The 15,954-nt window shown below is 30.6% G+C and overlaps 1 protein-coding gene across 1 annotated transcript in view; it reads left to right on the top strand.

Moving 5' to 3' along the window:
- Nucleotides 1-15,954, top strand: part of LOC107441737 (agrin) — a 331,154-nt gene that overhangs the window by 122,773 nt on the left and 192,427 nt on the right. Inside the window, exon 4 of the mRNA XM_071183001.2 lies at nucleotides 15,176-15,412. Coding sequence (XP_071039102.2) covers nucleotides 15,176-15,412 — 237 coding nt within the window. The remainder of the gene's footprint in view (nucleotides 1-15,175; nucleotides 15,413-15,954) is intronic.

Raw genomic sequence — 15,954 nt, forward strand, 5'->3', positions numbered from 1 at the left:
AAATTTTAAATCATGTAACATGAATGGCGTTTTCATGCGCTACGGACTGACAATGCGCCGAAATAGATTGGGGTTCAATGAATTGTGAAAACGTGGAATAGAACAATGTGAATAGTGTCTTTTTGCATAATTTGTAGCGAAAATCAACATGGTAAAGGAAAAGTCTCATTTTGAAAAAGGGAAAATTAAGCACTTTTCAAAAACACCCAATGAAAAAAAGCACCTTTAAGGGGTTTTAAGAAACGAAAATCGAAAATAAGCACCTTTAAGTACTTTTTAAAAACGCTACGCACCCTGATTATTCTTAATATGTTAACGAAATGTTTTTATATAAAGCTACAATAATTGTATATTTTGAAAAAAAAATATTTTCTGTTTTTGTGGTAAAATATTTACGTCTAAGAGAAAAAATCAACAATAAATTCGAAGCAGTTACCGGGTTTGGCAAAGGAAGCAAGCAGGTAATGGAGTCTCCCAGTTCTGTAGTAATAAAAAACATTTTCCTTAGCATATTTTTATGTTATTTTAAGACTTTTAGACGAATGGCGTTCCCTCAATATTTTTTTAAAGATACCTGAACTTTTTTTTAATTAATATTAATCCTTAACAATTTTATTCCAAAGCAATGATATTTTTAGAATGATATGCGACGACCCTATGATTGTTATCCGTATGATTATTTGTCTCCGATGAAACTATAATTACAAAAAGGATTTTTTTTTGAAGAAATGTGAACTCTCAGATATAGAAAATGAGTCGGGGACAAAAAAAAATCAATAAAGGAAATAAAAAAGAAAGATTCTAGAAAATATTAATGACATGACGGAAGGATTTTTTCTTTACTAAGATAACGACAGAAGTACACAAATCAATAACAAAAATCCATTTGTCTAAATGAAATCTATCTGACCAGTCGCGAAATTCAATATCCTCTTTTTGAGAGGTTCATCTATTGTTTTTATTTTTAGTGGAAAAAAATATGTGAGCTCTTGTAAGATGTTTTATTTTCCTTTTATATCCTACAATTCATTATAGAAGTTAGGTTTCATAAGATTTATAAAAATGAAAGTTTACAACATGCTTTTATCAACTCGCTTTCATGTTCGTGATATTGAAATCTCACCCTCAGGTTTATTTTATTTTATAGCCAGTGTTGAACTGCCATCCCATTTTTGAGTATATGGCTATCAACGAATTCCGCTGACTTCGTATTTTGAATCCAACTCAGAAGACAAAAGTGCTCCAGAATCAAGACTTTGGGACGGTGTTAGCTATCTGTAGTCGACCTTTTAATAGAACCAATCCGTATTTGTGTTAGAGGGGGGAAACACGAAAACCTCCCACTGTTATCCCAACTGAAAAAGAGTTATAATTCATGATTCGTCTACAGCAAAGGATATTTTGCGTTGTCACTGTAGTTGGTGTAACCCAGGAGCAGAGTTCGAATCGTACAGCCATCACTGGAATTCATGCTTCTTATTGGGAGACTAGTGCTCAATCCTTTGAACCACTGCCGCATAGTCTAGAGACTTCCTTAATAATTAGACGATTCAAAACTCAACTCTCTATCTCATCATACTGTTTTATATATTATTTTATAACCGTCGTTAAACTGCCGATCCAATTTTTAGGCTTACGACTGCTAATGTTTAACTCTGTAGCCTTGCAGTTTTGAACTCAATCCAGAAGACAAGGGAACTCTTGGATCAAGTATTAGGAGAAATTTGCCTTCGTGGAGGACTTTGGATGGAGCTAACCCACTCTTGCGTTACATATAGAGGAGGACCATGAAAACCTCCCATCGTTAGCCAGATGGCTAGGGGATACTAACCCATGATCCATCTATCACTGAGGATATTTCACGTCAGCACGGTGGTTGGTGCAAGCTGGATTCGGAATTCGAATCCGGTTCACCTCACTGGAAGGTGAACGCTGTATCGCCTGATCCCCCGCGTCTCTATCTCATCATATTGTAACTTTTAAACGCCTCATGACCGTGGCAGTAAAGTTTTATTGTTGGTTAGTTGACAAGTATAATTATCCTGAAACAAAATGTTTCGGTTAACAAGAGTGCTTAAATCTTATTCTGGATTTATGGGCTGGATGTCAAAAAAAATATAAACTCTATTCCTTTCGTGAATGCTATGAACAGAAACATATTGTCATAATATATCTGAAAGCAATTTTTTAACAATCAAATTTCACTCCGACTTAGTAGAGAGCTCGATTCTCCACTGGAAGTCCATGTCTGCTGACACGGATGTTTTAACATTTTTTAACATTTACCTTACCACAAAAAAAAACATTTCCTTATTTTCATCTAATTTATTATGAATCAAAATCTCCACCCCTGAACAAATTAGAGTGTCCGAATTTTTACTGATCCTTTGTGTCTCAATAAAATACAAGTGACATTTGTCACCTAAATGGTGAGAGAAAAAAAATCATCCCTGATTTAACACTGACTGAAATTTGGATCTCTGAGTCAAAAGCACAATATTTTCAGCAACATTGAGGTTTCTCCCAACATTTCTTTTTTTTTTACATTGAACTATTTCTATGTCTGGCTTAAAAAATAAAAAAATATGCATGTGAATGGTTTTTTTTAGGTGGAAAATTAAAAAGAATTTATTTTGTCTCTTACAATACTTGTATTTCTAATATTTTATGTTTGTCAAAAATATTATTTTATTTTCAATGGAAAGGCAGGAATAAATATAAAAAGGTATATAAAACCAATAATTAATGTTGCAGTATAAATTAAAGGAAGAAGTGTCAGAAGTCGTTGCCTTAAAAGTCCTTTACACCGTTTAAAGCCATTTTGTTGACTAGTTTTTTTTGCCATTTTATACTCTAATTACAAAGTAATTAAAACTGTCTGTTGAAATTATAGTTTTTTCCTTGCAGTTTTGCGTAGTATAACTTTGCTTACTCTCCACTCAATCGCCCTCTTCAATTATGCGATTATTTTGTATACTTGCTTTTACTTTTTATCAATTATTTAATGGTTTTAAATACTGAATAAATAGAACTGTGATGCGACTTTATTGTCAAATTAATACAATATTTAAGATAAATTCTCACTATTCCTTTTATTTTTCTTCATTAAATCACTTGAGCTGCTGCGGCTAACGGGAAAGAGAGTGCGTACCGCTATGAAGTGTCCCAGGCTCGAATCCCAGCGATGACTGGTAGATACAAATTCTGCTGACTGTAAATATTCACACCTGATGAGAGAAAAGTTTCACTTCATACATTTCACAAAAAAATCTTGTTTCCATTTATCAAAATACTGTTAAGACAACATATTTATTTTTATTTTGGAATTCATGTTGTAAAAAAATTGCTCTTTTATGCTAAAAAACTAGTCTGATTACGTAATTTTTAAGGAAACATCTTCGTGTATGTAAAAAAATATCATTGAGGCTACGGAGTTTCTTTGAAAATGTCATGGTTTTGCACAGCTAAACCAGCTGATGATTGAAAACCGTAAATTTTGCGGAATTTTTTTTCTCAGTGTGGCATGCCAGCAAATCGTTGTCTCAAAGTCACCTCAAAGTGATGCGTATCGACTGAGGGGGTGTCTATTCATTGAATCTGCCTAATAACAGAGGGGACAGCAGGGATTTGAAAAGATTCCGATGCGTTGGAGATGATTTGTTACACAGTCATGGGTTATAGACTCCCTCCATGGGCTGCGAAGTTAAGCTAAAAGACCTTCAATCAACCAACGCTCCAATTTTATTCCATTGTAAATTTGTACTTCATGGATTCGATCCATTGCTTGCTTAATGTGCAACTTTATAGTATAGAATGATAGCACTGAAGTTCGCTTTTGAACTTGTCTACAGCCCTACTTTGTTGTGAGATAGTTAGCCAGATTGTTCCTAAAATGCCGCAGTTGTCAGCTATCCATTAAAGTATCAGATGGTTCATTTTTAAAATCCTACAAATGTCAGTGACACTGGGAAGATTTCTTTTAAAAGCTAATGTCTTATCAGCTTATCTTTTATAAGCTAAATAGTATTTATTTTTAGCTTAAAAGATTTTGAAAGTGCTATTTGCTATTTCCTAAAACTAAACTTTTGTTTCACAATTACTTATAAGTGATTCCAATTGCATTGTTTTTTAGAACAGTGTTCAAATTTACGTGATGGTTTTAATCTTCTATTTTATGCGATTACTTCGCGAAACTTTAGAAGTGATAATGTAATGACAAATAAAAAAGGTTTTTGCATCGTTATGATACTTACAATCAGTAAAAAAATAAAGTTACAAACAAAACATAAAGCAATGAAGAGCGAAATAGGCTTCTGTGAATATTAATGACACGAAAATGTCCTTAGCTATTCCATTGCGGAAAGAGAACGGAATCCACAAATCAACAACGAAAATCCATTTGGTTTAAATCAAATCCATCTAACTTATCCTCAACTTAGATGTTTTCTTTTTCTTTTGAGAGAGATAGAAGATAATGTTTGGAAAGTTTTAATTGGTAGTGCTTACAATCAAGCAAATTTTCATTTTATGATATTTCATTTTTATCACATATTCATTTATATAAAAAATAGAATATTGCGATGCTTCAACATCGTTGAATTTAATTTTTTAGAATACTAAATGTTCTTTAGAAATAATGTAACTAGGTATTTTTCTAAAATTATACTTTCCAAAGTAATGCTTGATATTACGTGATTGCTAACTTTTCAAGTTAACAATGACATTTTAGAGGAATTTAGATGACCAATTGATATTGTACAGTCCCTGGCCATATTATTAGATGCACTGTTAGATTCTATGTAAAATTCCAATTATCAGGTGATACTATACATCTGTATTGTTTTTACTCGGATGAAACCGGTTTGCATTTGTTTATGCTCCTGTACCAATGGGTTAACATTGTAATGCAATACTTTATAAATAAATACAAATAGGAAGTTTATAAAAAATCTCCCGAATAAAAACCCATTACATGTATGTTTAAATATAAAAGTATTGCCTATAAACTCGTGCAGAACATGTCATTATTAAAAGAAATACAATGCGTCTAATCATTTGGTCTCATTATTATAATATAGTGATATAATGCTTGATATAATAAATGTTCTATATTTGTATTATATATCGTCTTATGTCCTTACCTTTTTTTGGAATTACTCTCGGAATTTCTTCTATTCATTTATGTTATATTTTCATAAGAAAAAAATGGAAGGAAACACTAAGTAATGCTATCTAATATTTAGCGATTTATATATTTTGCTTATTAAAGTATCTAATAAATAACGTCCTTTAAAAAATAATTGTGTATAATATGAACATTACATTATATATATATAAGATCCCAATTAAAGCATTGTAGCATAACTAATTTTGTTGATAGGGCACGTACCATCTCTTGGAATCTGTAACAAGTTATCCCACATCTCCTTTTATAGGCTTTAAAAGAACTACAATTATAATTGTGGTTCTTAATTAATTCTTAAGGACCATAAAACTTCTTGTTTTTCTTTTCGTTCTGTTGAAAAAGCTACAAATGTCGATAAAGTCTAGCCAGGCACGGGAAACCGTTTTAAGTATAGTGTGCCAGTTAAATGACAGTTTATTAAATTTCAAGCATTTTTATGTGCCACTTTTTATTTTTATTTTTGGAAAATAATCGTTTAACTGTCGTACTTTGATTTCAAACTAAGAAAGTACATTGTATAATTTTATTGCTGTTTAGTTCAAATGGAAATTGAATAAATTATATTTTAAAAATATCTCAGTTTAATACTAAGATTAAATGTACTAAAGCGTGCTGCCTACGTGAGAAGCACTAAAATAATATTGAGGTAATTAACCTTAAATATTTAAGAAAAATTTACTGTATGAAAATTAGATATAAAAATATTATTCAAAATGTGTATATTAACAGTTTGATGCAGAACTTTGTATTAAACAATTTTTTTCATTATTTTGTAATAATTTACGTCAAAACAAGGGGGAAATATTATATTTTACAATTTAATAATTTATTGTTATGAAATACAGCATGAAACACTAATGTCTTTTTCTACGTTAAAGGTACAATTTTTCAAACACAGATATCTACTAAATTTTTAAAATTTGCTGTCATATATTTCTAAGAGAAACGGTAATTTATCATTGAAATTGCTTTATTTGCCAAAATCAATTATCGATAAATTTTTGAATATAAACGAAATTTTTTTTCAAAATCTTTTTTTTTGGATTTTTTATTTAAAAAAAAAATACAATTCCGTTAATCTAACAGATTTTTTAGTAACTATGAAAAAGTTTTTATAATTAAAAAATACCAATACTTTTTTTCTCCAAAAATTAAAATTTGTTTGGTTTACTGAATTTGCGTTTCTAAGTTACGTACACTGAGAAAAACGTATGGTCAAAACTGCCAGAATATTTACAGTGTTTCAGAATCAAAGGGAGCACCAAAAATATCAGTAATTTTTACTGAAGAGCTTTGGTGATGATTTTTGTAAAATTAACAATATGGTCTTATAATATGTGATAAAATTTTTAAATATGCGAAACTTTGGTAGTTTTATCACGATACTTTAAGAGCATGGCATTTATTAAGAAAAATTTACTTTCAAGTTTTGAGTTACTATACGTTTGATAATAAGATCTATAATTTTGAAAAACCGATTTTTTGCTGAACCGTTACATTATGAACGGAAAAATTAACAAATCAATGGTTCAAATACCGTATATTTTCGTTTTATTAACCGGAATTGTATATTGTTTTTTTACGAAATATGTCATTATCATATTATTATTTTCTTCTTGTACTTTATTGTCAAATCGTTTTTTCAAGAAAGTAATTCTTTGCAGCCAGCTAGCTTGTTTAAGATATTTTCTTTACGATTAGTACCCTTTTTAGGGAATTTCCTCTGTTAAGTCCCTATCGTGAGCATTTTTCCCTATAGCATTAAAGAACCAGCCAGCATCCAAAAGGAAGCAAGATTCTTTTTCTTTGAACAATTTGTCACATAAATCCTTCTTAAAGCTCTATCTCAAACGGTGCATCTGGAAGAATGTTTTTGACCAACATCTTATCGCTCCCTACCCTTTAAGTCATGTTAGGGGGGGGGGGAGAACATAAGGTGTTAAGCCAAACGAAATTTACTCCTCTGGGTCTCATACCCCGAGGATTTTCTCCAAATAGGATCGTTATGTTCTTAGAAAAAATGATAGACTATTTCTAATATTAAACCTATTTTCTAGAGTCTTAAAACTATTGATATTAAACATTGTCCGTCATTTTGTTAGACACTGTTAGGCATAAATAATTGATGTATACAAATTGTTAGATAAGGCATTTTTAAAATAATGACTCGAGTAATAAAATTAATTGATTTATTCTTTAATTTCCATACGTTTCATCATTCGTTTAGTATTCGGGTATTACCTTGAACTACAATGTAGGTACCATATTATAGGTTCTAGTTCAACATTGAACCACAATAACCATTAATCATGATAATCGGTAACTAAGCACGCCATTGAACCACACTTCATCTATTTAAGATGTCAGACATCTACTTAAGATATCAGTCCTCTATTTAAGATATCAGTCATCTATTTAAGATATCAGTCATCTATTTAAGACATCAGTCATCTATTTAAGATATCATCTATTCAGTCAGATTTAATCTATTTATCTATTATACTATCTATTAGACATATATAATTTAGGTATATTAAGTTTCCGTCTGCAACAAATTATTAGATCAGGAATTTATAAAATAGTAATAAAATCAATTGATTTATTCCTTAATTTCTATACGTTTAATCATTTGTTTAGTATTCGGGTATTAACTCGAACCACAATGTAGGAACCATATTATAGGTTCGAGTTCAACATTGAACCATAAGTACCATTAATCGGTACCTAAGTTCATTATTGAACCACACTTCATCTACTTAAGCTGCACCATATTATAGCGTATTTGAATTTAAGAAATTTGATCATATAATCATGATATTGTTTCGAGTTTAACGTTGCATTACGATATCTTTACTACGAACCATAATGATTAGTTGCGTTAACTCTACTTATACCATATATGAAGTATTCAAGGTGAACAATTTTATTGCGTATTCAAGTTTGAGGTGTGCGATAATATGATTCGACTTATTGCCTCGATATTCATGTAGAACCGTATTACACCTATGCATGGTACTTTTATAACTAAGCTACTTTTAAAGAAAGACTATAATTAAAAATATTCGCCATATCCAATCTAAATCAAGATATCTTAGATTAAGTATCTTGATAGATTAGTTAGGTTTTCAGAATATTCAGGTAGAACCACATTACAGCTACAAATGGCACTTTTATAGCTAAACTACTTCCAAAAAGAGACTAATTAAAAATATCCGCCATATCCTATGAAGATCAAGATATCTTAGATAACGTATATTGGTCAGTTAAGTATCTTGATTCATTAATTAGGTATTAAACCAAAAGATATGTTCAGTTTTATATTTATATTTTTCATATCTTATTTCAGGAGTACAATTATATGATTCGACTTATTGCCACTGTATTCAGGTAGCTGCAAATTTTATCCATGTTACGGTTAAACATACTACACTGCTGGACAATTGCTAAGGACGGATCACAAATTTGCAATGTAGCATAAAATTAAACGGGACATGAGGCCTAGTAGGATAAAATATAGTTGCCACACTGTTTAGACGTTAGAATAAAGAATATTCATTGTTCTGGAAAGTACAAAAGCTATGAAGCACATGAAAGAAAAAAAATGTTCATTTGATGCTGCGCACGAAAAAATGGAGCAATGCACCTAAATGTCATCAGGCAACTTGAAGAAAGATGTCAGTACGGGATATGTTCACCGTGGAATGTGATGCAACATTCTATACGTCGTATCATACTTTGCACAACATTATCCAGCACCTGCTGAGGCAATTTATCCCATTCCTCTATCAGTGCACGGATAAGGGTGTTCTTGTTTGTCGGAGGATAGTTTCGACCAGCAAATTGCCTCTAAAAAGCATCCCAAACATTTTCAATGGGGTTCAGATCTGGAGAACGTGATGGCCATACGAGGCGTTGAATACTCTCGCTGTCTAGACAATCCTGAACAGCGAGTGTTCGATGACATGTTGCGTTGTCGTCCATAAAAACAAATTTATCACCGACAGCACCACGGAAAAGACGAATATGAGGATGTAGAACTTCATCAATGTATCGTTGGCCCTTCATAGTCCCATTCGCAACCACATGTAGGCGCGTGCGGCCAATGATAATGATGCGGGCCCACACCATGACAATGCATGTCGGATATCGGTCCCTTTCCTGGATATTTTCTGGACGATAACCAGTACTACTGTCGAGCCAGATCAGTAGGCGTCTACAATCCGATGACAGACTGAACCTACTCTCATCTGAGGATAGTACGCATGCCCAGTCCTGTTCAGTCCAATTGTGATGCTCACGACACCATTGCAAACGGGCCGTACGGCGCTGTTTGGTCAATGGGTCACACACAACAGGTCTGCGGGCGTATAGTCCTCCTCCCTTTAAACGTCTGGCAACAGTTTTTCAGGAAATCTGCATTCCTGTGGCAGCAAGAAAGTGATTTGCTACCTGCTGAGCTGTGGTGCTCCTGTTCCTTTTTGCTGATAGGACGATGTATCTGTCTTCTGCAGGCGTCGTACTTCTAACACGAGCTCCCCCGTGCAGCCTACCACACATTCCAGTAGTTTTAAATGATTTCCACAGCCGTGAAACAACGCTTTGAGCGATGTCGAACTCCCTGGCAACATCTGTTATTTTTCGCCCTTCTTCGATCTTTCCAATAATTCGGTCACGCTTTAAAATCATCTTAGTGATACCGGAAAGACATGCCGAAAACTTCAAGTTTGTCAACTAAATCTTTTCTGTAAAACTTTGACTTGAAACAACAACTCTCCACACGCGTCAAAACCTTTAAAGCTCTTATTAGCGCTATCACGTGATGAACAGACGTGGGAAAAAAATTTGCATACGCATACCTCTTCTTACTACATCCCGCACTTATTCTAATTTTCAACATTTTGCTTCCTTTCATTTTGAGGTTGGTATGGATGATAGTGTTATCCGTCCTTAGCAATTGTCCAGCAGTGTATTTTTATTAAAAGCTACTTTCAAAGAAAGACTATTTTTATAAATATCTGACAATCACTGACAATTCTTTCGAAGACTTTGTTTTCACAGGAAATATCGCTTTTTGCTAATAAAATAAAATTTTCACATCTGTTATGAGTTTTCAACAATTATTTTTAGTCAATAATTATTAGTTTGGTCAAGTTTAGCCTACCTTAAGCTAGCGCACTCTATGGCTAATTCAGAAAATAACGCCAAGTTCCTATGTGTAAAAAAGCTAGTTTTGTGACATTGAAAAGCGCTTGTGATCGAATTTTTGGGGTGATAAAAATTTGTAGAAATCGAGAATTATACAATGATTTTATAATTTTTATTCAAGTGGAAAAATCTGGTCAAATTGTTGATTTATTAAAAAGAGTTTAATAATTGTTTATGCATTTAACTTTTTGTCTATTCTAAATCCCAGGTAATTCATTACTGCAAGATCACATAAGTATATACACTGTTAAAATTTTAATTCTAAAATTATCGTAAAATAACTGGCAGCTGTCTGTCCATCTGATTAACCGTATAGTTTACGGAAAAGAACATTATTTCCTTAATGGTTTTGAAACCATTCACAAATAGTATGGTTATAAAACCATGAATACAAAACTATACGGTTTTCTAACCATTAACAACTAGCATTTTTCAAAAACGTGAATAAAAGGTTAATTATTTAACTAGACATAAGACCTCGCCTTTTCGTAAGGTAATGGATATTGAGGAGTGCCGAACACTGGAAATTCTTCATGTGTTGAAGGGAATGGAGGAAACAGTGTGTTGTCAACACTAGGACTCAAACTCCAGTTCTTCCGGCCATAAGATTGACAGAAAAGCCCGCTCGGCTATGAGCAGCTGCAACAAACTAAGTAGCTTCATTAGGTGGTTCTAGTGGGTGCGATAAAATTCTGGTTGTTTAACCGTATTATGTGAAAGCAGTTAATAAGCAGTTTATCTCAAACTTAAATGTTTGATTACTATTTTATTCATGGTTATTTGACTGTTTTGATTAAATATCGTAAAATAACCATTCAATAAATTGTTATTTAACCATTTTTTCCCAGAAATTTCTAACAGTGTAGTTAAATGTTACAGCTTTACAAGTGTACGCACTCAAATTGTGTCTGTTTTATTTTACTCGGAGAAAGTGCTTCATACAATGTTAACAAGCCGTGGTTTTTAAGATTTTAAATTATTTGCATCATTACAAAGGTGTTTTTTCATGGAAAAAACTAACTATTTGGACGAATTTTAAACTAAAGTGTTTTACAAGAGCTTGAGAGGACAAGTGGAGACGGATGTCAAACTTACTAAGAATGTATTTTAAATCAATGCTTACTAAAATGTGAATGGGCTGCTATTCAAATTTCCTTTAAAATTGACAGAAATTTTCCTAAGCATAAAGAAAGTTGTAAACTTTTCAAAACTATAAAACTGGATAAATTTATTCAAAATAACTTGAGAAAAAAAAACTTCTGCAACATTTACGAATGTAAATAAATAATTTACTTAGCACCACCTCCAAAAGAAAATCTTTTCACGCCATAAGCAATAAAATTGTTCAAACATTTCTTCCAAAAGCTGTGGTTTTTCTTTGAAATGGTCTGAGTGGTAAGTTTTTTCTTCCCACATAGAAAGACAATCATTAATCTGTTATTTGGTGAGAGACCAACATTTTGTAGAATGTTTTATAGGAAGAGTGGCGCCCCAAGCAGACTACAGGTCTCGTGAAACACTTAAGGGAAGTGGGATTTTCGATCGATGGTGGTGAGCAAAATAATACACTCCCTCCACTTAGATAAGTCTGTTGTTGAGAAGAATAAGCAAAACGGTTGTTATTTATTTTGCAAGAGATAGAGAAATGGAAAGGTATGAAAGCAGGATGAGGAATTGTTCCACAATGGAATAATTTTAAACTCCAGAGAATTTCCTAATAAGAAGATTCCATTTATTTGAGAGAAAATGAGCTATCATAATTCAGCTCCTAAATTGAAATAACCGCTGATGTTCATTAAATACGTGTATATTTAATTCCCATTGAAATAAGAATAGTTACAGTTGTTTATTTTGTAAAAGAGAAAATAGCTTGCAGATAAAATCATTCTTAACGGTGGATATTTTGTCAATAAAAGAAAATTATTTATTTTTGGGAAAGTGATACGTCTAAATTTAATTTCTTAATTGATATATATTGTTATTGTTTACTGAATATGTATATTGTTAGGGAAAACACGGATATAAGACATATGTAAACTTTAAAAGAAATAACTCCTCTTATTTATTTTGAAAAGGCGAAAACGTGATAAGGTACTGTTTCTCCATAAAATTGCTTTAAATTTAAGCATAACATTTATTTATGTTAAGTATTTGCTTGAAAGTAGAAAAAAAATCATTTTAAATTAGGTAGATTTTAGTTAAGTTTAAGCCATATAAATTCACTTGCATCAACTCCATGTAAATTCGAATAAGAATATGTTTTGAAAAACATGGAAAACGCAAATATAAAACTCTTGCAAATTTTAAGACAATAATTGCATTTTTTTTAAATGCGAAATTGATAGATAGTATTGTTTCTTAATAGAATGGTTCTAAGTTTTGAAGTATTTGCAAAGAATTAAAAGAAAAATCATTTTAACTTTGGCATATTTCTATAATTTCGATAAAAACAGACATGTTTGAATCATTTAATAAAATTATATTATTTTTGTTTATAAAATATGTGTATGTTTTGAGAAACATACAATAAAAATAAGCATAGACATTTGAAATAAGAAAAAAAATATCTTAACTTTTTATGATTCGAGAGTGCAAAAACGAAATAGAATATTATGCATTTAAAGAATGGTTTTAAAGTCTGGAATAATTGATATGAAATTGCTTTAAGCAAAGCACGATATAAAATTAAGATGAGCAATTGAGCATATAAATAATGTAATATTTTAAAAATGAAAACAGCATGGGTATTCGTTCCTCGGTAGAATGCTTAAGAAAGTTAAAGAAAGTTTTAAGAAAGTTAAACCATACAAATTAAAATCCTTATTTTAAATTTGTTTATTAAAATGTATTAAGATCAAGAAAAGAGAGTAATAAAGCAAACATATATTTATAGTTGAACTCATTTTTATTTCGTAGGTTTGAAAACTCAAAGGTGTATTGTTAAGTTGAATAATTTTGACTGACAAAATTTTTTCAAAGAGATAAACTTACTTTACGTAAAGTAAGCTTTAATAATGGAGTTTCTAAATTACAATATGAATGATATTTATTCAATATGTGTGAGATTAATCCAGCTTAAATCTAAACAATTAAAATAAGAATTGTAAATGTTTATTTTGCATGGGTGAAAACAATATTCCAATTAGTTCATAGATAAAAGAATTCTACACGTTATGTGAACTCGTGAAGCATTACATTTATTTATGTTAAGGAAGAAGTGAAAGAGAAATTCAACTCTGACGGAATTATGCTACCGATGTTCCTTAAATATGCATATGATTAGGGGCACATGAATGAAACACACATAAAACAGTATAATAATAATTTGCAAATCCGAAAACGAAAGTGCTATCAATGACTGATTACTGAAATATTTTAAAGAGTGTAAAATTTTAAATGTAATGTTATGAATTGAATCTGTAATGAAAATATTCAATATACATAATATAAATAAAACAGTGTTAAAAAATTGCGAAAACTCTGGCTAAAATTGTTTAAAAAATCTTTTATATTTATATGTATTTTATTTTATATATATATATATATATATATATATATATATATATATATATATATATATATATATATATATATATATATATATATATATATATATATATATATATATATATATATATATATATATATATATATTATATATATATATATATATATATATTATATATATATATATATATATATATATATATATATATGTGTGTGTGTGTGTGTGTGTGTGTGTGTGTAAAACGTATTATCTGCTAAAAAATTTTAAATTTTTTTTAAAATTTATTAAAGTTTCATTTTGTAGTCTTTCTTTTGTCTCTTTTCCTCTTGCCTATGAGAAGAAAATATACTTAATGTGAGAAAATTTCATGTCTTTTTGTGAAAACTTTATCAAAGTGCGAATATAATTTAACGCGTGGAACAAAAACAAAATACACTTGATCAAATCTTGATCTAAGTCCAATCCTATAAACAATTTTCCTTACTATTCACTTGTTAACTTTGATACTCGTTAGAGGGCGTTAAGAGAGAAATATCACTAGGCTCTAGACCCAACACATTTGTGGGAATCGGAGGATGAAGAGGATAGTACATGCGCATGCGTACCAGGGAAAACCTTCGTCTCGTGTTGGTACCGGAGAAGTTACGAGTATATTGAAAAGTGCCTACTGAACAAGAAGCATTGGACTCTTTTTCTTTGTGAACGATAAGGAAATGTCAGGATTGAACAAAAACAAACAATTTATTTGAAATTGTGCGCTAAAATATTTGCCATTACAAATTAAATTTAAGAATCATGATAGCTGGAGAAATTTAAGAAAGCAGATGTCAAGCAATTTATTTTCTGACACGTTTGTTATAGCATGAAAATGATAAACAGTTTACGGTGTTCAGAATAAATACTTACATTTACTAAACATATTTCAATATCCAAAGTTAAAATAGTTATTTAAAAAGTCTTGTTTTGTTAAAAGAATAGGAAAAAAATTGTGAAAAATGTAAATAAAGCTATTTTTAATTAAGTTTTTGCCTAAAATTTAGTATGAAAAAAACAGTGGACATTATAAAAAAGGAAATAAAACAATTGATCTTGCATTAGATTTGCTATAATAATGTAAGTTAATCCATAATTAAAGTATAATGACATATTCTACTGTGTGTTATCAAATATAATGTATCTAAAGTTACTAACTGAGTATATAAGGAACCAACAGTTGTTAACAGTTGTATTAGTTATTTTTCTAAAACTGACAATTGGCTGTTACCAATTTCCTGCAGATGTGAAAGACCCATGTGTGGAAAAAGAATGTCATTTTGGATCAAAGTGTCGTCCGTCTTTGGATGGTCAAACAGCAGAATGTGTGTGTCCGGAAAAATGTGCAACGTATGGAGACAGTCGTGGCTCACGGCCTGTGTGTGGTAGTGATGGTAGGGATTATCCCAATGTTTGTGAACTAGAGAGAACAGCCTGCAAGCAAATGCGAGAAATAACAATAAAATACCAAGGTCATTGTGGTAAGTACCAAAGAAATTGATTGAATTACAAACTGAATATTTTATGTTATTTACAGCTTTAGATTAGTAGAATTAAAATGCCATATTTTAAACAGAATAACCAAAGAAATTGATTGAATAATAAACTGAAAATATTTCATGTTATTTACAGCATTAGATTTGTTGAATTAAAATACGATAATTTGAACAGAATAACTAAAGAAATTGATTGAATTATAAACTGAAAATGTTTTATGTTATTTACAGTATTAGATTTGCAGAATTAAAATTTCAACCTTTGAACAGAATAAAACTGGGATTTTGTTTCTAAAAATTGCAGTGAAAATATTTTTTAAAAAAAGTAATACTAAAATTCATTTTCTTGATTGTTAATTTTAAATTTTCATTTCAAAATTAGAGGTCCGCATGTTATTTTTAGAACTTACATGTGAAACTGTAAAATCTAACTCTATCCAAACCTATTGCATTAGTTAAAACTAATCCTAAATTTGCTAGATTTAAATGCATAAATGTTACAGAGGTTTATAATTAGGAAGTTATAT

Source organism: Parasteatoda tepidariorum, chromosome 7 (assembly GCF_982258835.1).
Source record: "Parasteatoda tepidariorum strain Cologne lab strain chromosome 7, Ptep-v5.0, whole genome shotgun sequence".
Taxonomy (NCBI): Eukaryota; Metazoa; Arthropoda; class Arachnida; order Araneae; family Theridiidae; genus Parasteatoda; species Parasteatoda tepidariorum.